Source organism: Hemiscyllium ocellatum, chromosome 17 (genome assembly GCF_020745735.1).
Source record: "Hemiscyllium ocellatum isolate sHemOce1 chromosome 17, sHemOce1.pat.X.cur, whole genome shotgun sequence".
Lineage (NCBI taxonomy): Eukaryota > Metazoa > Chordata > Chondrichthyes > Orectolobiformes > Hemiscylliidae > Hemiscyllium > Hemiscyllium ocellatum.
Genome location: NC_083417.1, coordinates 67,538,600 through 67,562,078, shown reverse-complemented (window position 1 = coordinate 67,562,078; position 23,479 = coordinate 67,538,600). Strand labels below are relative to the sequence as shown.

Sequence of the window (23,479 nt, the reverse complement as noted above, 5' to 3'; positions counted from 1 at the left end):
TTTAGGGGGAATGTGGACCAAATGGGACTCGATTAATTCAGGATATCTGGTCGGCATGGACAAGTTGGACCGAAGGGTCTAATTCCAAGCTGTACACCTCTAGAACTCTATGAGAGGCTAAAGGTGTTTACATGAATGCTGTTCCTGCTATAGAGATGGCTAAGGGAAGATTTAATGGAGGCATTCAATGTTACAATGGAGGTTAATCAGAGGAAATCAGCAGCAGGAGGGGAACCTGAGAAAATAGCTGCGGGAAATAACCATTGCCAAAATTATGAGCTGGTAACACTGTCCCAGCCAGAAATGAGAGGTTTGTTTAATGGTAACAGATTCAGCAGCTTGCTTGCTAGAGATTAGAAGAATAAGAAGAAAATGAGGGTGGCATGGTGGCTCAGTGGTTGGCACTGCTACCTCACAGCGCCAGGGACCTGGGTTCGGTTTCCTCTGGGTGCTCTGGTTTCCTCCCTGAAAGCCAGGTGGGTTGGCCAGGCTAAATTGCCCATTGTGTTAGGTGCATTAGTCAGGGGTAAACATAGGGTAGGGGACTGGGCGTGGGTGGGTTGCTTTACTGAGGGTGGTGTGGACTTGTTGTGTTGAAGAGCCTATTTCCATACTGTAGAGTATCTATCTAATCTAACTGAGATATTTAAATGTTAAAGGGGTTTTCAAAGTAGGTTTAGGGCAGATGTTTAGGGCAATCTAGATTGAGAGGTGATAGTTTTCAGCTAAGGAGTGGTGGATTTAATACAAAGACAAGAACAATAGACAATAGACAATAGGTGCAGGAGTAGGCCATTCTGCCCTTCGAGCCTGCACCACCATTCAATATGATCATGGCTGATCATTTTTAATCAGTATCCTCTTCCTGCCTTATCTCCATAACCCTTGATTCCACTATCCTTGAGAGGTCTATCCAACTCTTTCTTAAATGAATCCAGAGACTGGGCCTCCACTGCCCTCTGGATTCCACACAATGACTTCTCTCTAAAGCTTGTTAACCTGTGGAATTCTCTCCCACAGACTGTGGTGGAAGTTGGGAGACTGAGAACATGTCAAGAAGGAGATAGACAGATTTTTAATTAGGAATGGGTTGATAGGCTAGGGAGAGCAGGCAGAAAAGTAGAGTTGAGGCTGAGGTGTGATCAGCCATGATCAAATTAAATGGCAGAGCAGGCTGTAGGGGCTGAATGGCCACCTCCTGCTCCTAGCCCTTTGGTTTTCTTTACACATACAGAATACTCCGATCCAGAGAAATGAAATCTGGAGTGGTACAAAACACTAGACACCAAAAATTGAGTAAACTTAAGTTTAAAAAAAACTTACCCAATTCAGTAAGGCGCCACGTGGCATGGTCTGATTCCAGACTCAGCTACCAGCTTTACCACTCTGTCCTACTCTCTCGATGACTCTTACCTTAGCCAACCTGAAATCACCTGACCCAATATCCCAAATATCCAAAACCATCTGTATTTGAGGTACTGCCCCGAATCTACAGTACAGAGGAACCTCAATTATTCGAATACCAGTTATCCGAAAATCGGATTATCCGAAGGAGATCTCAAATTCCTGATGGAAACATTACATCGAAGACGTGTTTCCAACAGAGATTGCGCCTTTTGATTACACCGATTAAACAGGCACGGTCTCCAAATGACTGATCTCCCACCCTCTCTCTCTTCCCCCCAACTCTTTCCCTGGAGTTCTACAGAGGGGTGTACCCTAAACCCCCCCTTCCCCAGATAAACTCTCCAACATTGTCCTGTACAGAGCAAAGGTGGGACCCGTCAACACGTTGCAATTAAAAGTTGTATGTGTGTGTGCGCGTGTGTGTGAGAGAGTGTGTGTGTTTGTGTGTGTGTGTGTGTGTGCGTGTGTGTGAGAGAGAGTGTTTGTGTGTGTGTTTGTGTGTGTGTGTGTGTGAGAGAGAGTGTGTGTGCGCGTGCGAGTGTGCGCGACTGTGTGTGCGCGAGCGAGTGTGTGAGAATGTGTGAGTGTGTGTGTGTGTATATGTGTGTGTGTGTGTGTGTGAGTGTGTGTGTATATGTGTGTGTATATGTGTGTGTATATGTGTGTGTATGTGTGTGAGTGAGTGAGTGTGTGTGTATATGTGTGTGTATATGTGTGTGTGTGTGTGTGTGTATGTGTGTGTGTGTGTGTGTGTGTATATGTGTGTGTGTGTGTGTTTTGGAGACTTACCTGACAAAGGGAACTGCAGCAGTCCAGTCCAGCTGCCTCGGAGAGGAGGCAGGTACTTACGGGGTTGGAACGGTGTTGGACGGTGTTGGGACAGGGGGATTGTTGGGAGTGGGGGTCTGGTGTTGGACGGTGTTGGGGGGGTGGAATGGAGGTGTTGTACGGAGTTGGGACAGGGGGATTGTTGAGAGTGGAGGTCCAGTGTTGTACGGAGTTGGGGGGGGGGGGGGGGGAATGGAGGTGTTGGAAGGAGTTGGGGCAGGGGGATTGTTGAGAGTGGAGGTCCGGTGTTGGACAGGGTTGGGGGCGAGGGGGCGATGTTGGACGGAGTTGGGTGGGGACGTTGTTGGAAGTGGAGGTCTGGTGTTGGATGGGGTTGGGGGTGGGGGGGGTGGTGTTGGATGGAGTTGGGGCAGGGGGACTTTTGAGAGTGGGGGTCCGGTGTTGTACGGTGTAGGGGGCGGAGTGGCGGTGTTGGATGGTGTTGGGGCAGGGAGGTTGTTGGAAGTGGAAGTCTGGTGTTCTGGGCGGGTTTAGATGGGATGAGGGGGCGGTGGTGGGAGTGTTGGGAGCGAGGGGAGGAGGTGTCGCATGAGGTTGTGGTTGGGGAGTCAGAGTTGGGGTAGAGGGGTGAGGTCTCGCGCATGGTGTGCTGCTGTAGTCTCCTGAATGAGGAGGAGAATTTAAAAACTCCGAGCCTCAGAGGAAAGGCATTTAATCAATTAACCAAATAATCGATTATCCGAGGATGGAGTTGGGGCAGGGGGATTGTTGGGGGTGGGGGTCCGGTGTTAGATGGTGTTGGGGGCGGGGGGGGCGGTGTTGGACAGAGTTGGGGCAGGGGATTTTTGGCAGTGGAGGTCCGGTGTTCCGGGCGGGTTTAGATGGGGTGAGGGGGTGGGGTGAAATGTTGGGGGCGAGGGGAGGAGGTGTTGCACGAGGTTGTGGGTGGGGGGGGGGCAGAGTTGGGGGCAGAGGGGTGAGGTCTCGCACACGGTGTGTTGCTGCAGTCTCCTGAACGAAGAGGAGACTTTAAAAACTCCGAGCCTCAGAGGAAAGGTATTTAATCAATTAACCGAATAATCGATTATCCAAGGGAAATAGTACCCCCCCATCAACTTCGGATAATCGAGGTTCCCTTGTATATCTTTAATACTTTACACCCCATGTGTACCCTGTGGACATGTAGAATTCACTGAAACTTCACACATATTTTGCGCAATTGCTCTTAATTACAGTCAGTTATACGATAAATATACCCAAAATGTGTTCACATCCACAGGGATTGCTTTTACTAACTTCAGATTGTCTGTGATGAACTTATACCCTTAAATTCTGGCAACACTTAGAGTATTGCGTTCAGTTCTGGTCACCATATTACAGGAAGGATGTGGAGGCCTTGGAGAGGGTGTAGAAGAGGTTTACCAGGGTGCGGCCTGGATTAGAGGGTATAAGCTATCAGGAGAGGCTAGAAAAACTCAGGTTGTTTTCTCTGGAGGAGCAGGGGCTGAGGGGAGACTTGGCAGAAGTCTATAAAATAATGAGATGCATAGACAGGTCAGAATTTCTTTGCCTGAGTTGAAATATCTAATACTAGGCGCCATTCATTTAAGGTGAGAGGGAGAAAGTACAAAGGAGATATGAGGGTAGAAGCTTTTACACAGTGGTAGGTATTTGGAATACATTGCTAGATGTGGTGGAGGAGACAAATATATTAGGGGCGTTTAAGGGACTTTTATATAAGCTCATGAATATGCAAGGAATGGAGGGATATGGACCAAGGGCAGGCAGAAGGGATTGGCATCGCGTTTGGTGCAACGTTGTCGGCTGAATGGTCCATTCCTGTGCTGCACTGTCTGATGTTCTATTTTCTAGATGTTCATGAACATCAACTAGCCACAAAAAGACCTGACCCCTCCCTCACGAGTATCCTCACATACGGATGAGGAAGGACAGCACTTTGACTGGGACAACACACCCATCCTAGGACAAAGCAAACAGAGACAGGCACGAGAATTCCTAGAAGTATGGCATTCCAACCGAAACTCTATCAACAAACGCATTGTCTTGGATCCCATTTACTACCCCCTGAGAAAGAGAACAGGAAATGACATTACCATAGGAAATGACATCACCAACCCAAGGAAACTTAAGCGCATAAATAAAAAGCGGGCCATACCACCGGTGTTTCACCGGAGGCTCACCAATGATGTCATCTGGTATGGTGACGAAGCGTCTGAAATCGAACCTTCCAGCTCAGCAAGCAAACGTACAGCCGATACCTCAACCTGAGCTACTAACTTTCTCAAAACTCATTCTATTCTCTGTCGGGATGCAGGCTGATTTAAACTAAGTTAAAAAAAAACTAACGGAGAATTCTAAAGGCCAGGGCAGACATCTGAATGCAGAAGCACTCTTGGTAATGGCTTTTCTTCACAATCAGGATATTTCCTCAGTTTCTGCCTCATGCAACTGACTGTCTCTCTTCCAGTAACAAAGCAATCTGAAATAGCAGTGCTCTGGCTAACACTGTCCAGCTAACATGCCCGCTGAACTGTCTCCATCATGTTAATTGGCCTGTCACTCAACAAAGCCCAGTATTATGATCTGTAGCCCCATTTATCTGACTGCAAGACTTAAATCGAGAGCCTGAAAGCAACATGAATGTCTTTCTATAACCCCTTGAGCACAATTAAATATACCAACGTTCTTTAGAAATTGCACTGCTAAACCAATGTTGATAGAGAGCCACATAAGGAGATATTCAGATCTTTAGCTCCCAGAGATGTGCCCAAATTGGTTTCTTTAAACTGAATTAGATTATTTACAGTGTGGAAACAGGCCCTTCGGCCCACACCAACCCACCAAAGCGCAACCCACACCCCTTACCTAACACTACGGGCAATTTAGCACAGCCAATTCACCTGGCCCGCACATCTTTGGACTGTGGAAGGAAACCGGAGCAAACCCACGCAGACACAGGGAGAACGTGCAAACTTCACACACTCAGTCACCTGAGTCGGGAATTGAACCCGGGTCTCTGGCGCTGTGAGGCAGCAGTGCTAACCACTGTGCCACCGTGCCACCCACTTGAATTGTGGAGCTAAATTTTAAGCATATCTTAAAAGGAGCGAAGAGAGGTGAAGAGGTTCAGGATGATGAATGTTAAAGAGATTAAAGTGAGGAAGGCACAGTAATTAGACAGGGAGCCAGTTTTCAGAGAGTGAAGAAGGTTATCTGCAATTACAAAGAAATCTTAATCAATTGGGTCAATGGGTTGAGGAGTGGTAAATCGAGTTTAATTTGGATAAATGCAAGGTATTGCATTTTAGTAAAACAAACTGGGGCAAGACTTTTACAATTAAAAGTAGGGCCTTGGGTTGGGTCATACAACAGAGAGACCTAGGGGCTCAGGTACATAATTCTTTGAAGTCTGCATCACATATAGATAGTAGAAAGTGAGGACTGCAGATGCTGGAGATCAGAGCTGAAAATGTGTTGCTGGAAAAGCGCAGCAGGTCAGGCAGCATCCAAGGAGCAGGAGAGTCGACATTTCGGCATGAGCCTGATTCCTGAAGAAGGGCTCATGCCCGAAACGTTGACTCTCCTGCTCCTTGGATGCTGCCTGACCTGCTGCACTTTTCCAGCAACACATTTTCAGATCACATATAGATAGGGTGGTTAAGAAGGCGTTTAGCATGCTTGCCTTCATTGCTCAGATCTCCTGGAGTGCAGGATTTGGAAGTTATGTTGCGGTTGTACAGGATGTTGTAAGGTTTCTTCTGGAGTACTGTCTCCCATTCTGGTCACTCTGTTACAGGAGGATATCATTAAGCTGGAAAGGGGTCAGAAGAGATTTACCAGGATCTTCCAGGGAATGGAATGTTTGAGTTATAAGGAGATGCTGGTTAGGCTGGGACTTTTTTCACTGGAGCGTAGGAAGTCGAGGGCTGACCTTATAGAGGTTTATCAAATCATGAGGGATATAGATAAGGTGAATGGCGATGACTTTTCCCAAGGATGGTGGATTTCAAGACTAGGAAGCCTAGAGGTTTATAAAGCCATGAGGAGTATAGATAAGGTATAGCCTAGAGGTTTATAAAATCATGAGGGATATAGATAAGGTGAATGGCAGTATCTTTTCCCAAGAGTGGAGGATTTCAAGAGTAGGGACAATTTTTTAAGTTGAGAGGAGAAAGATTTAAAAAAAGACATGATGGCAATTTTGTTTACACTGAGAGTGGTTTGTGTGTGGAATGAACTCCCAGAGGAAGAGGTGGTGGATGTGGGCACAGTCACAGTGTTTCAAAGCCATTTGAAGAAGTACATGACTAGGAAAGGTTTGAAGGGATATGGCCAAGCGCAGACATATGGGGCTAGTGATTATGATTGATATGGACTGGTTGGGCCGAAGGGTCTGTTTCTGTGGTGTTTGACTCTGTGATTGGAACATAATGCTCAGAAACTTTCATTTGAGGTATCGCTGGACCAGAAGCCAGTGTGGGTTAATGACCATAGGGACAAGGGCAAATGGGAAACAGTGCAAGTTAGAATATGGGCAGTAGAGTTTTGAATGACTACAATTTTTCAGAGGCTGCAAGGGAGCCATTGGAATAGTGGAGTCTAAAGGTGATTCTGTTGTACCAGATAGATTGACCTAACCTCACCAAACAGTCAGTATTCATAGCAATGCCACAGAATGCACTTTTGTATTACTGCAGTACTGCAGATGTATCCACCCTCCATGGACTACAATAGTTCAAGGTGATGGGTGACCACCTCCGGGACAATAAACGCTGGCCTATCCAGTGATGTCCTCACTCTATGAAAGGATGCAAAAGACCTTTTTTCGTATACGATGGAATACAATAAAACTCACAATTAAACTGAAATTAAATTAGAGATGGAAACTCTCTCAAATTGATGAATGGACTGTATCTGAAACTTCTCCTCCTGTAAAACCTGACAAACATGGGGGGACTGAATGTTCTGATGGAGCTAGGAGAGGAGGGGAGTGGTGTTGGAACATGGTGTGGTGCCCACTGTTGCCACATTATTGTAAGTTGAATCCTTCTCACTGGCCGTCATGTTGTCTGTTGTCTGAGCTAGCTGGCCTCTGAATCACCAGAAGGTAGATCCCCAGCCACCAGGTTGGGATCTACAGGAATGACTTGGTCTAGTGATAGTGGAAGACCACCTGGCAGTCTACTGAGAAGATGCTGTGGTCTTGAACAAGGTATCACATGAAGCCGATCACACACAAGTTACATTAGTAAGATAGACATCGTTACAGGGACTTATGAAGAGAATTACACAGTTGGTCTGTCTCCTTCAAGATCCAGAGTTGTTCTGTCACCCCAGTCTTTTATCATACTGCTCAGCAATAACTCTTTCAGAACCAGGCAGGGATCAGGTTGGGGTGTGCACTGATCTTGGGATCTCTCAGGCAGGATAGATTTAGATGCGCTGATCAGTTGGCTATCTCAGTAATGATTTTCCTCAGGTAATCTCCTTTCGAGACTTTCCCTGGTTGCTCTCAGATCTAATTGACAGAAGGGAGAGGGACTTTAACCTCTCTTGATTCTTGGACAACGGATAGGATTGGGAACAGTTTAACAAAAAGGAAAACACTGCGGATGCTGGAAACCTCTCTGTCTCTGTTTCTTCACTTCTTTGACTAAGCTGTTGGCCTTTGGCCCCAGTGTTCCTTCATTTGGCTTGCTTTTGATGAATCCTTCTTGTGAAACATCTTGGGACATTGCAGCTATACAAACCCAAATGGTTGACACAGTGAAACAGAAACAGCCTTATCTCTCCACCCTTCAGGCTCTCTGCCTCTATTCCTGATGAAGGGCTTTTGCCCGAAACGTCGATTTTCCTGCTCCTCAGATGCTGCCTGAACTGCTGTGCTTTTCCAGCACCACTCTACTCTAGACTCTGGTTTCCAGCATCTGCAGTCATTGCTTTTACCCTGAAACAGAAACGTGGTGAGTTTAACCGAATTCAACTGATTATTTCACCTTTATAAAGAAGATTCTATTGCCTAGAAATTTAAAAGGACTGTTGAAGGCCACTACAGATTTGTACCCAGTCCTTGACAGCTATCCACGTTCCCAAACTGCTGCATATACTTCAGGACAGCTCAACAGAGAAGGAGTGGCCACTCTAGAAGGTGACATGGGGAGGTGGGGACTGAATTTTTCACGATCTTGAGTTAAGTTAGCAAGTTGTTAAAGTGATGACTGGGGGTGAATTGCTTATTCAGCCAACTGAGTAGATATAAAGGGGGAATGGATCAGACTGGTGGATGGAAGGAGCTGTAAGACTAAGTAGTCAATAAACTCTATCAGTAAAGAATGACGTCTTGGTTTCTGTCTTGCTGCATAGCTTGGATCTGAATTAACAAGACAACAGCATCTGAGATCGATCTCAGATCAAGTATAATAATGACTCATTTCCGTGCGGAGGGTCCATAACTTTGCAAACAGCTAAACACTCTGGGTGCTTTCTGAAGAGGAAACATTGGCTATGGCTCGGGTGAATGCTCCTTCGTACAAGGAAGCTGGTTGACCAGGGTGCTGGAGCATCAAGGTACTGGAATGGATTGAGGATTGGGTGTCTGACAGAAGGCAGAGAGTTGGGATAAAAGGTTCTTTTTCGGAATGGCAGCCGGTGACAAGCGGTGTCCCGCAGGGTTCAGTGTTGAGGCCACAGCTGTTCACATTATATATTAATGATCTGGATGAAGGGACTGGGGGCATTCTAGCGAAGTTTGCCGATGATACGAAGTTAGGTGGACAGGCAGGTAGTACTGAGGAAGTGGGGAGGCTACAGAAGGATCTAGACAGTTTGGGAGAGTGGTCCAGGAAATGGCTGATGGAATTCAACGTGAGCAAATGCGAGGTCTTGCACTTTGGCAAAAAGAATAAAAGCATAGATTACTTTCTAAATGGTGAGAACATTCGTAAAGCCAAAGTACAAAGGGATCTGGGAGTGCTAGTCGAGGATTCTCTAAAGGTAAACATGCAGGTTGAGTCCATGATTAAGAAAGCGAATGCAATGTTGTCACTTATCTCAAGAGGGTTGGAATATAAAAGCAGCGATGTGCTACTGAGACTTTATAAAGCTCTGGTTAGGCCCCATTTGGAGTACTGTGTCCAGTTTTGGTCCCCACACCTCAGGAAGGACATACTGGCACTGGAACGTGTCTAGCGGAGATTCACACGGATGATCCCTGGAATGGTTGGTCTAACATATGAGGAACGGCTGAGGATCCTGGGATTGTATTCATTGGAGTTTAGAAGATTAAGGGGAGACTTAATAGAGATGTACAAGATAATACATGGCTTGGAAAGGGTGGATGCTAGGAAATTGTTTCCGTTAGGCGAGGAGACTAGGACCCGTGGACACAGCCTTAGAATTAGAGGGGGTCAATTCAGAACAGAAATGTGGAGACATTTCTTCAGCAGAGAGTGGTGGGCCTGTGGAATTCATTGCCACAGAGTGCAGTGGAGGCCGGGACGCTAAATGTCTTCAAGGCAGAGATTGATAGATTCTTGTTGTCTCGAGGAATTAAGGGCTACGGGGAGAATGCGGGTAAGTGGACTTGAAATGCCCATCAGCCATGATTGAATGGCGGAGTGGACTCGATGGGCCAAATGGCCTTACTTCCACTTCTATGTCTTATGGGCTTATACTGGGCATTGAGGTACAAATTTGCAGACAAGTTGAGCAGTGTGCGACAAATTTCAATGATGGCATTCCAGAAAAGAAGAATTCAATGAACACTAAGCCTACCGCTCATAAGATCCTCAGTATGGGGGCGAAAGGTGTCATGACCGTGGGTCAGAACACCCTGTGCAGTCTTAAACTGTAATTCAAAAATGTGTGTTTTTTTAAACTGGACTGAAATAACAAAAGAAATGACCTTGGATATAAATTAAGTGACCATCTAGTGAGGCCTCTTCTGGAATACAGTGTCCAGTTCTGGTCACCCTCTGAAAGGAAGGATATTATCAAGCTGGAAAGGGTTCAAGAGAGATTTACCAGGATGTTGCCAGAAATGGGGGGTTTCACTTGTAAAGTAAGGCTGGATAGGCTGGGACACTTTTCACTGAAGTGTAGGAGGGTGAGAAGCTATAGAAGTTTATAATTTAACGAGGGGTATAGATGGAGTTAATGGTGGTTGTCTTTGCCCCCTCGGACTTCAAGGCGAGGAGGCACATTTTTAAGGTGAGGAGGACAGATTTAAAATAGACATGAGGGACAATTTTTTTTTTACACAGAGGGAGATTCATGTGTGGAATGAACTGAGGAAGCAGTGGATATGGGTACAATGACAACATTTAAAATAAATTTGGATAAGTACATGAATAGGAAAGGTTTGGAGGGATATGGACCAAACGCAGTCAGGTGGGACTACTTTAGTTTGGGATTATGTTCAGCTTGGGCCGAAGGGTCTGTTTCCAGGCTGTACGACACGATGTTTATGACACAGAATGTGACATGCAAAAATGCAAAGGGAACTTCAAACAACAGCCATTCAAAAGGCAAATCAAAACAGGCCAGACTCAATCCTTTATGGTTACAAAGGTAACAAGAGGCTGATGATGTCCAGCTCATCAGCAAGGCACCCTTGGCAGATTATGGCCCAAACCACAGCTACATTTATATTTTTTGCTTGAGCATTATGCAAAGACAGAGTTTAAAAAAAAATTCAACTCTACTGGAAGGTGCTAGTGGGACTGGGTGAGACTGAGTACCTGTGTGCACTAGCCCGTGTTTCGAGAGTTTGCATTCTGGGAACCTGGTAGTTGAAGACCTATCCCCTATTCCTTATGAAGAGCTTATGCTCGAAACGTCGACTGTCCTACTCCTCGGATGCTGCCTGACTGCTTTTCTAGTGCCACACGTTTTGACTCTGATCTCCTGTCCTCACTTTCCCCTATCTCCTGGTCACCCTTGCGTTGCAAGTGAAGTGACTGTTTCACACTGAATGCTGGACGTCAGCTAGCTAATAGGCCTGACAAACAGGGGGGGAAGAGCAAAAGGACTCGCTCTCACCCTGAATTTTCTCATGGTCAATAGGACCCAGAACAACAAATCTCAACCAACCTGCAGAAGTAATAATTCTGAAGTCAACAGTTTAAACATGCACATAAACCTGCAGTGCAACAGCCACAAAGTTAACTATCCAAGTCTCACAAATATTTCAGACACTAATCGATAAATATTAAAGCTTTTATCTTTCGGACTTATCTCATTTCTAATCCACGTGCATCTGCGTCCATTCTTCTCAAATTTCATAATGAACAAACCCGTTCCATATTAATTAAGAAAGTCAGGTTAAATTGGCTCCCTTTAAAATAGGAGTTTAGCTTTTTAAATTCAGAGCTGAAAATGTGTTGCTGGAAAAGCGCAGCAGGTCAGGCAGCATCCAAAGAGCAGGAGAATCGACGTTTCGGGCATGAGCCCTTCTTCAGGAATGAGGAAAGTGTGTCCAGCAGGCTAAGATAAAAGGTAGGGAGGAGGGACTTGGGGGAGGGGCATTGGAAATGCAATAGGTGGAAGGAGGTTAAGGAGAGGGTGATAGGCCGGAGTGGGTGTGTGTGTGTGTGTGGAGGTGGGGTGGGGGGGTGGGGGGGCGGAGAGGTCAGGAAGAAGATTGCAGGTTAGGAGGGCGGTGCTGAGTTCGAGGGATTCGACTGAGACAAGGTGGGGAGAGGGAAAATGAGGAAACTGGAGAAATCTGAGTTGAAATTCAACCTTGCTGCGACCACTAAGGTGAATCAAACAGGGGAGTCAGATCACCCCTCTACACCCAGGCATTCAGCAACCTGGAATATCTCATCTGGAACTGTACCACATTGGGAAACCTCACCTGGGGGTCTGACTGTAACAAGACCAAAAAGGAAAATACACTTAAATAAAAAAAGTATCTTCTTCAACTTCAGAAAATTCCAGTTAATTATCTGCACAATTAGGTCTCGGTGTTCTAAACAGTTAAGGGCTTCCTGAGTATAATTGCTTATGATGGAAGGTAATTGAATAAGGTACCTCTATGTAATTGTGCATGCAAGGCATGCAGTTATACTGAGTCCAACCACTTGAAGTTTACATAAAAGTCTAATGGAGTTTGTCAAATGAATAGATGATCAGGGTGAGTTGCTGGCAATGTGCAGTTGAACCATTTTCATCAGTCGCTCACTAACAAAGCCGCAGTGATTTCTTTTCTTCAAAGACCCTACAGAAGTTTTGTTTTGATCCTGTCATGGAATGCAGGGTTTTGCTGTCCATCCATAATTGCCCGAGTGGCTTGTTCAGCCATTTGAGAAGGCAGTTAAGAATGAACCTCACTTCTGAGGGTTTGGAGTAACGTAGAGTCATAGAGATGTACAGCACGGAAACAGACCCTTCGGTCCAACCCGTCCATGCCGACCAGATATCCCAATCCAATCTAGTCCCACCTGCCAGCATCCAGCCCATATCCCTCCAAACCCTTCCTATCCATATACCCATCCAAATGCCACTTAAATGTTGTAATTGTACCAGCCTCCACCACTTCCTCTGGCAGCTCATTCCATACACGTACCACACTCTTCGAGAAAAAGTTGCCCTTTAGGTCTCTTTTATATCTTTCCCCTCTCACTCTAAACCTATGCCCTCTAGTTCTGGACTCCCCCGACATCAGGGAACAGACTTTGTCTGTTTACCCTATCCATGCACCTCATGATTTTATACACCACTATAAGAACACCCCTCAGCCTCTGATGCTCCAGGGAAAACAGCCCCAGCCTATTCAGCCTCTCCCTGTAGCTCAAATCCTCCAACCCTGGCAACATCCTTGTAAATCTTTTCTGAACCCTTTCACGTTTTACAACATCTTTCCGATAGGAAGGAGACCAGAACTGCATGCAATATTCCAACAGTAGCCTAACCAATGTCCTGTACAGCCGCAACATAACCTCCCAACTCCTGTACTCAATACTCTGACCAACAAAGGAAAGCATACCAAACACCTTCTTCACTATCCTATTGAGCTCCGACTCCACTTTCAAGGAGCTATGAACCTACACTCCAAGGTCTCTTTGTTCAGCAACACTCCCTCGGACCTTACCATTAAGTGTATATGTCCTGCTAAGATTTGCTTTCCCAAAATGCAGCACCTCACATTTATGTGAATTAAACTCATCTGCCACTTCTTAGCCCACTGGCCCATCTGGTCCAGATCCTGTTGTAATCTGAGGTAACCTTCTTCGCTGTCCACTACACCTCCAATTTTGGTGTCATCTGCAAACTTACTAACTACACCTCTTATGCTCACATCCAAATCATTTATGTAAATGATGAAATGTAGAGGACCCAGCACCGATCCTTGTGGCATTCCACTGGTCATAGGCCTCCAGTCTGAAACACAACCCTCCAATACTGCCCTCTGTCTTCTATCTTTGAGCCAGTTCTGTATCCAAATGGCTAGTTCTCCCTGTATTCCAGGATTTCTAACCTTGCTGATCAGTCTCCCATGGGGAACCTTGTCGAATGCCTTACTGATGTCCATCACATCTACTGCTCTACCCTCATCAATCCTCTTTGTTACTTTTTGGAGGGGGTGGGACGGTAGATCTTACCTCCCTCTGGGGGGAGACGGGGTTGGTAGATTTTACTTTCCTTGGGGGGGGGGGGGAGGGAAATGGTAGATCTTACCTCCCTCTGGGGGGAGAGGTGGTTGGTAGATTTTACTTTTCTTGGGGGTGGTGGGGGGGGGGGGGGGAGGGGGAGGGAAATGGTAGATCTTATCTTCCTCTTGTGGGGGGGAAAGGGGGAGATGATAGATCTTACCTCCCTCGGGGGGAGGGGAGGGTGGTGATAGACCTATCTCCCTCTTGAGGGGGGGTGATGGTAGATCCTACCTCCCTCTTGTGGGGGTGGAGTGTAGGGGGGATGGTAGATCTTACCTCCCTCTCGGGCATGAGTGAACCAGATGGATTTTTACAACAAAGGAAAAGAATGTCATGGTCATCATTAAATTTGAACCCACATCCCAGAGCACGAGTCAGTGACACAGAAATATAGGAAGTAGGAGTAGCCCCTTTAGCACTTCGAGCCCACTCCATCATTCAATATGATCATGGCCGATCAATCCCCTGCCCTTACATCCCTTTAGCCTTAAGAACTCTGTTCAGCTCCTTCTTAATAGCATTCAGTGTTGTGTCCTGAAATGCATTCTGTGACCGAGAACTCCACACGTTCACCACTCTGTGGGTGAAGAAACTTCTCTTCGCAGTCCTAACTAGCCCACCCCGTATTCTTAAGAGTGTGATAATGGTCACAGGCTGCTACTTGGAAAAAGACCCACTTCCACCTACTCTTTGCTTCCTGTCTCGAATGTGTGGCGCTGGAGAAGCACAGCAGGTCAGGCAGCATCGGAGGCGCAGGAGAATTGAGGTTTCAGGCATAAGCCTGAAAGGGTTTATACCCGAAACGTCGATTCTCCTGCTCCTCGGATGCTGCCTGACCTGCTGCGCTTTTCCAGCGCCACACCTCTCGACTCTGATCTCCAGCATCTGCAGTCCTCACTCTTCTCCGTTGCGTGTTCACTGTTGGGTGGGAAACATGTTCCAGGCGTGGATTGAATCAACCTTGCTATTTGATAGAATTAGGTGCGTGATGCAACGATGAACATGAAAGGAATAATCTGAGTGACTCTCTCCGACATGCAACAAAATGGCTGACAATCCATGTCGTTTCTCAAGAACAAACTTGTAGAACGGCAATATAATTGACAAATAAACTTCAACATAAGCATCGATGATTACATATTGAGTCTGACAGAAAAAAAGCACATACAACTTAAAAAAAATTAGAATTAATAGACAAGAAGAGTATGCAAGCACAACTCACAAAAATATACCATACAGGTTAATGTGGCCATAGCATTAACCTATATGGTCTATACATCCATAACATTTGTAGGTGGCACGGTGGTTAGCACTGCTGCCTCACAGCGCCAGAGACCTGGGTTCAATCCCCACCTCAGGCGTCTGACTGTGTGGAGTATTGCATGTTCTCTCCGGGTGCTCCAGTTTCCTCCCACAGTCCAAAGATGGGTGGGTCAGGTGAATTGGCCATGCTAAATTGCCCGTAGTGTTGGGTAAGGGGTAAATGTGGGCGTATGGGTCGGTGTGGACTTGTTGGACCGAAGGGTCTGTTTCCACACTGTAAGTAATCTAAACGAAAGCCAAAACCAAGTGATTCCCTCGGGTTTATTTTTATGTGGGATAGAAGAGAGATGGTCTGGTAAACTTGCATTGAGCGTGCTCTAACCTGGGTATGCAGGGCTGTCGCAAAACCAAACAAGTGCTGGAAATCTGAAAATACAACCCAAGATTGCTGGAGAAACTCAGTAACGTTGGCTGCATCTATGGAGAGAGAATCAGAGTTAATGGCTCGAGTTCACTGATCTTGGTCATTGGGTCCGAGGGAGTGTCAATGGATTTGGGGGGGGAGAGGGGGGAAGGTGGGTTCGGTGGATACAACCTGATGGAGGCCATTAAGAATGAGAAAGGTTTTGGTTGGGTGGTTATGAAAGAGAGTGTTTCCACTTGTGAGGAAGAGCTGAACCAGGAACCATTAATGTGAAGTAGACACCAAATTAATAAAATAGGGAACTTAGACTAAACCTCTTGATCCAGGAAACGCTGAGAAGGTAAAAGCCACTCTCTCCCTTTTGGGCAGAACAGTAGCTCAGTGGTTAGCACTGCTGTCTCACAGCGTCAGGGACCTGGGTTCGATTCCAGCCTCAGGTGACTGTCTGTGCTCCGGTTTCCACCCACAATCCAAAGATGTGCAGGTTAGTGTGAATTGGCCATGCTAAATTACCCATAGTGCCCAGGGATGTGCAGGTGAAGTGCATTGGTCGGGGTAAATATAGGATAACAGGGGTAGGGCAACGGGTCTGGGTGGGTTACTCTTCGGAGGGTCGGTGTAGACTTGTTGGGCTGAAGGGCCTGTTTCCACACTGTAGGGATTCTATGAAATCTCAGGGTGAATGGTAGAGATGTATTTAAGGGGCAAACTAGAAATAGATGAGCTTCAGGTATCTCTCCCACTTGGTGAAGAGAAGGGCAGCAGGGTGGGCCGATGGTAGCTGAGTGACAAACTTCACAGAGAGACGTTCTGGACGAGTAATACTGGAAGTGTGCAGATGGCACAAGACAGAAGAGAGTATTGACCCACGACGGCCAATCTTCTGTCAGAAGCAGCTACAAACAGCAATGGGTGAGCATATAAGAGAAAAAGAAATAATGAATTATACTAATGAGGTTAGATAAAGAAAGGATGGGAGGAGGCTCAAGCGACACATTAATACATAGACTGGTTGGTCAAATGACCCATTTCTGTGCTGTGGTCTTCGCTGTGACCCCTTTTGAGCATTACCTCAATCTTAGAATCATTGAATCCCTACAGTGTGGAAGCAGGCCATTCAACCCATTGAGTCCACGCTAGCCCTGTGAAGAGCATCCTAATCAGTCCTATTTCCCTACCCCATCTCCATAACCCTGCATTCCCCATGGCTGACCCATGAGGCTCCACATCCCTGGATAACATGACTAATTTCGCATGGCCAATCCACCTAACCTGCACCTCTTTGGGCTACAGGAGGAAACCAGAGGGCCAGCGGGAAATTCACATAGACATGGAGAGAACGTGCAAACTCCACGCCCGAAGGTGGAATCAAACCCAGACCCTAGGCATTGTGAGGCAGCAGAGCTGTTCATGCATTTGCACACACTGAGCATCGTCCGGTAAACAGAATTGTAGATTCAGTCTTTCAACCATGTCCAAAGGAAATATTTTGAGCTTGAATAAGCAGGGCCAAAGGGGATGCATAACAACTGAGGATCACAGTTTCAAAACCAGGGGGTCACCAACCGAAAACAGAGACGAGGTGACTTTTTTTCTCTCTTAGTAGATTATGAGACTTTGAAACGCTCCTGAAAATACGGTAGACACAGAATCCTTAAATATTTTTAAGGCAGAGGTGAATAGAATAGCAAGGAGGTGAAAGGTTATCAGGGGTTGGCAGGGATGTGGATTTGAGATTAGAATCAGATTGGTCATGATCTCATTGAATGCCAGAGCAGGATTGAGGGGCTGAAGGGCCTATTCTTGTATGCTCATATGTGCAACATTACAAGTGCACTGTTGGATTAAATATATGACAAAAGTACCCGGAAGAGCAGGGGGTAGCAGCTGTAGGATTGTACTTTGTTGCTGTTTTACATGAAAAGCAGTCGAAGGGACATTCTAATGAAGAAATGGAGTATGAACAGCAGCTTTCTCAATCATGTTGGAACGACTTGGAGGACCACAGGCTGGACCTGAAACATCTTGATTCAACAGGGACAGGATAATCCATCGAATATGTATAAAAATCTGACATTTACTAAATTTGCACTGGACTATAATGGCGTGTTAGCACTGTACTTATCATCACAGACTGACTATCCAATTTGAATACGTTGCATCTTGTGTGACTGTAGTATCAAACATCCCTTTCTGGACAGATTTGAATACGAATAAAAACCTACAGAAATGACTTCGTGCATTCTGAATTCACACAAAGTGCAGACAACTGATTCGAAGCTTCAAGATAACGCTGTGCAGCTTGTTATTGTACTACAACCCAGACTGAAGAGCAATAATCAGAAAATTGAGCTAAACAGATTGCATCAAAGTGCTTCAGCTACATTTCCGATGCCAAACCAATATTAAACGCTGCATTTCACACTGCATCTTTCTTCTCCTGTGCTCTCTCTGCAATACACAGTCTAGTCCTTCAATCCTCTGCTTCCTGGCTCCCCCCGTTCTCATCAGGAACATTGAGCCCACATAGTAGGCCAAGAAGCTCCATCTGTCTTAAAGATAGGGCCTCATTTACCTCAAAGAGTCCACACAGGCTGACTAACAAACAGGAACCAGTGGCAAGGGACTCCAGTGACCTATGGAAAGGATAACCTTTGGAATTATTGGTCCAATACTTTTCCAGATGGTCTTCTATTAACTCCAACCCGTTATGATAGGTTGGCATCATTAACTCCCACATCATCTTACTTCAGCATCACTTCACACACTCGTTAATCTGCAGTGCCTCTGCAATTGTCAGAAACCACTCACCGATAACTCAAATTCAAAACCAAAAAACAAAAATCCTCAGCATCTTTAAAGCCTTCTCCAACCTGGTCCTCCGTACTTCTCTAAAATGTCCCAGTGTCGCTCTTCCTGCCTGAACTCGGTTTCTCGGCCTCCCTTTAGCCAACCTCAGCTGGCCGATTGTACACTGTAAAGTTCTCTGCCTCACCTCTGGTGGAATGCCTCTTAGGTCGGCACAGATGGGTTGGACCAAAGGGTCTGTTTCCATGCTGTACATCTCTATGACTCTTAAGTGTCAATGACTCTCCCTGAGCTCACCTCCGTTGACATGGCATCGGTGTTCCCTTGCACCTCCGTCAACGCTGTTGGGATGTTTTTGTGTGTTAAGGCCAGACTTGGTCGTTGCCGCACTCCCCGTCACACCTTGTAGTTTCGAACCTCTGAGCAAACCTGTTGCTCAGAATTATGCTTCTTCTCAAACAGATCCAAGAACAGGGAGACAAAACGGCCTTTGTTCCATTGTCATATGCACACAAGGACTACTTCACAGGATTTGTGACAATCTGGTAATGCTCTCTATTTTTTTTGCAAGAGGGTTGTTTCGTGACACCCATGTGTGTAGTGTAAAGGATTATGGCTGACTATCACATGCTATTGAGAGAGCATATATCATCACAGGAAGTGATGCAATGTCACATGATCTTATTCCTTCCCTTCAGCCTCCATTGGAAATCCACGGTGAAATGTTCTTGAGTAAAGTCAACGTTTTTCTCATCTCAACAGACTTGCTTCAGCAGTCTGACAAGACCAAGAATATGTTCCTGGACTGCCTTTGCCAATGCAAAGATTTCATCGGGGCTTGAGGAGGTGACACAGATAGATACGGCAAAGACTGCTTTCCACTCAATCAGAAGATGTTTAAGTTACTCTCCAAGGCCTTTCCCATCTGTGTAACCGCAAGATCTTTGCACCACTCCAACCCTGGCCTCTTGCCCAACCCACACTTTCTTCCTGGAGTTACAGGGGTTTCTCACACAGAAAAAGACTCTTTGGCCCACTGAGCCTGTGTCAGTCAAAAACAACCATCTAACTATTTCAATCCATTTCCCAGCACTTAGCCCACAGCTTTGTGCACACCTAGATACTTCATGAATGTAATGAGGGTTTCTGCCTCTCCCACCCTTACGGGGGGGCGGGTGGTCCAGATTCACACCACCCTCTGGGTGAAAACATTTTTCCTCACATTCCCTGTAAACCTCCTGCCACTTACCTTGGTCATCGATTTCTCCATCCAGATCATACGATATAGGAGCCATCCTCTAGACTAGGCCATCCAGCCTTCTCTGCCATTTGATTATGGTTGATACACTCCTCATCCCCATTATCCTCCCTTCTCCCCAGAACCCTAGATCCCTGACCAATCAAGAGTCTACCTATCTCTGTCTTAAATATACTCAATGGCTTGGCCTCCACAGCCTTCTGTGGCAATGAGGTCCACAGCTTCACCACCCTCCGGCTGAAGAAATTTCTCCTCATCTCAGTTTTAAAAAGGTTCCTCCCTTCACCCTGAGGCTCTCAGGTCCTAATCTCACCTGCTAGTGGAAAATCTTCTGCACGTTCACCCTATCCGGGCCTCTCAGCATTTTCAATGAGGCTCCCCCCCATCCTTCTCAACTCCCATCAAGTACAGACCCAGCGTCCTCAACCACTTTTCATTTGACGAGCCCTTCATCTCTGGGATCACTCTTATAAACCTCCTCTGGATTCCCTCCAACGCTAGCACCTCCTTCCCTAGATACGGGGTCCAAAGCTGTTCACAATGTTCCAAATGCAGTCTGACCACAGCCTTGTACAGCCTCAGCAGTACATCCACGGCCTTGTAATCCAGCCCACTTGAAATGAATGCTAACCCTGAATTTGCTCTCCTAACTGCCAACTAACCTGCATGTTAACCTGATGGGAATCCTGACTAACCTGCCAAAGAAAAGAAAAGCAAAAGAAGAAGAAAAAAAGAAAAAGTGCAGAACTAAAAAAAAACAAGAGAAAGAAGATAGATGGGAGTGGATGAGCCCTGGGGAAGAGTCCACACACAGCACTGCTACTCAACTGCCATCTTAGAACTTGGAGGGTAGAACGACCGCATTGTCCTGTTCCTTGTTCTGGAAACTTCTATCATCTCTGCTGAGCCCTCCCTACCTTTAACGTTTCCCATAACTTGCCAAGCGACTGATCCCACCCCCTCACCATCAAAGTTAAAGCCCCATCCACAGCCCGAGTTGTGCCAATGGCCAGGACTCTGGTCCTAGTTCAGCAGGATTCAGGTGGCGCCCGTCCCATCAGAACAGCCCCCTCCTTCCCCAGTGCTGGGGCCAATGGCAAAGGGGAAAAGTTTCTTCTGTTTATCCCTCTCAATTTTATTCGTGTTAATCGTTTCCCCCTCTGCTCCAAGGAAAATGCTCCCCTCCCCCCACTGTCCATTCTCTCTTTTGATCATCAAACTTCCTCAGCCCAGACAATACGCTTCTCCTCTACACTCTTCCCAAAGTAGTCACATCTCTTCTATGATTCCAGAGCTGCATACAATACCCTCAAAATGTTCTTTTACCATTAATAGTTGAGCCTTGAAGTGTCTAGACCTTAAACTCCAGAATCACTTATACAAACATTTCCAACCTTTTGCTGTTTTCCTTTTCTTATCTTCTGTCAAATCATAGAATCCCTTTTGGCCCAACATGTCCACACTGACCCTCTGAAGAGTCACCCACTCAGACCCATTCCCTCTCCGACATTTACCCCTGACCAATGCACCAAACCAACACCCCTGAATACTATGAGCAATTTATTACGGCCAATTCACCCAACCTGCACATCACTGGAGGAAACTGGAGCAAACCAAAGCAGAAATAGTGAGAACATGCAAACTCCACACAGACAGTCGCCCGAGGCTGGAATCGAACTCGGGTCCCTGGCGCTGTGAGGCAGCAGTGCTAACCACTGTGCCACCCGATAAACACTGAGCCACCTTGCCACCCTATTTGACTCCCCCTCCCAGTATCAATGCTTCTCTGATGATGAGGCTCCTCTGAAGTACTGCCGAACATTGTTCCATGTGAAAGGCACTATATAAATGCAGGCTATTGCTGCCATGATGTGATCCTTACTGCTCAATCTGTGAATTGAGGGGCAGACGACGTGGTCACATTGACATCTGATTTGCAACAACTTTTTTGTTTCAGTTGGAAGACAAATCCATGGCGTTTTGGAATATTACACTGGATTATGTTTTCTTTATGCGTTTTCTCAAAAGATGAAAATGGGGGTGGGGGGTGGGGGGAGCTAACGAGAGGAACGCTCTGCCGTAGTTCAATAGATTTGAGAAGGGCCAGACGTTCCGTGAGCTATGAGCCACTGGGAGTAATTGTCCCTGTCACATCAAAAAGCTAAAGCAATCCCACAAAAAAAAATGGTAACGGCAAATGGCTAAAAGGATCAAATTAGACGTGGGCAACATACCTGTCATAGAATCCATCTCTGTAATAGTCATAGTCAAAGTCATAGCCACTTCTGCAGAAAAAAAAGAAGCCATTCAGTTTATAGCTAAGCGAGTGCTGACAGCATCTTAAATAATTCTAATGACTCTGTGGCAGCAGTTGTTATTTATCTCGATTCAGGTTAGCTGCCTGGCATTGCAAGCCCTGAAGCTCAGGCAGTGAGAGAGTAGACAGTCAGGAAGAGGCAGGGACGAGGGCTATGCAGGCCATCGAAAGCGGGCTGTTTTGGAGACTAACTCTGATCCAATGCCTTCTGCTGTTGCTCAGGTTTAAACCGACCAGACAACGCCACTGTTTAACCTCTGGCAGCCAGCTGGTGAAAATGGAGGCCAGAGGCCGCCCTTCTCTCAGCTTTAGATTTATTCACAAAGTGTCCGAATCCTAACTCAGCAGCCTTGCATCAGTGACGGTTGGCCTCGATTTGTATCAAGTAATCATCTAATGAATCACTTCTAATTTTAACCTTGCTGGTCTACAGTTAACAGTGACTGGTCAGATTACACTATCACACAGAATCCCTACAGTGTGGAAACAGGCCCTACGGCCCAACTAGTCCACACCGACCCTTTGAAGAGTAACCCACCCAGACCCATTCCCCGAACCTATTACTCTACATTTACCCCTGACCATGCACCAAACCTACACATTTCTGAACACTATGGAGCAATTTAGCATGACCAATCCACCTAACCCTACATGTCTTTGGACTGTGGGAGGAAACCAGAGCACGCCAGAGGAAACCCACGCAGACACGGGGAGAATGTGCAAACTCCACACAGACAGTCACCCAAATCTGGAATCAAACCCAGGTCCCTGGCGCTGTGAGGCAGCAGTGCTAACCACTGAGCCACCGTGCCGCCCAATAAAAATATGGAACGCTTCACGAATTTGCGGGTCAGCCACCCATTTTCCAAATTGGAAATGGCACCAATATTTTCTCAGTTTATAGATCACACCCTCAGGCAAAGTGAGTGTCGCTGGCAAAGCATTTACATCATGGTGGAACAGTCGCTGAAGGTTGGCATGCAGGTGCAGCTGGTAGTGAGGAAAGCTAATGGCATGCTGACCTTCATAGTGAGAGGATTGGAGTATTGGGGTAAGGGTGTCCTGCTGCAGTTATACAGGGCTTTGATGAGGCCACAACTTGAGTATTGTGTGCAGCTTTGGTCTCCTACTCTGAGGAAGAACATTCTTGTTTTTGATGGAATCCACCAAAGGTTCACCAGACTGATTCCCGGGATGGCAGGAATGACAAATGAAGATTGACTGGGCTTCTACTCACTGGAATTTAGGAGAATGAGGGAGAGATCTCATAGAAACATATGAAACCCTGATGGGACTGGACAGGCTAGGTATGGGAAGAACATTCCCGATGTTGGGCAAGTCCAGAACTTGGGGTCACAGTCTAAAGACAAGGGGTAAGCCATTCAGGACTGAGATGAGGAAAACTTTGTTCACCCAAAGAGTTGTGAACCTGTGGGATTCACTCCCACAGGAAGCTGTTGGGGCTAGTCCATTAGGTATACTCAGGAGGGAGCTGGATGTGGTCCTTATGGCTAAAGGGATCGAGGGGGGTGGAGAGA

At 46.3% G+C, this 23,479-nt stretch overlaps 1 protein-coding gene across 1 annotated transcript in view; it reads right to left on the bottom strand.

Moving 5' to 3' along the window:
- The window catches only part of LOC132824024 (RNA-binding Raly-like protein), a 970,546-nt gene that overhangs the window by 180,088 nt on the left and 766,979 nt on the right, over nt 1–23,479 (bottom strand). Inside the window, exon 4 of the mRNA XM_060838262.1 lies at nt 21,859–21,906. Within this exon, the coding sequence (XP_060694245.1) occupies nt 21,859–21,906 (48 nt within the window). The remainder of the gene's footprint in view (nt 1–21,858; nt 21,907–23,479) is intronic.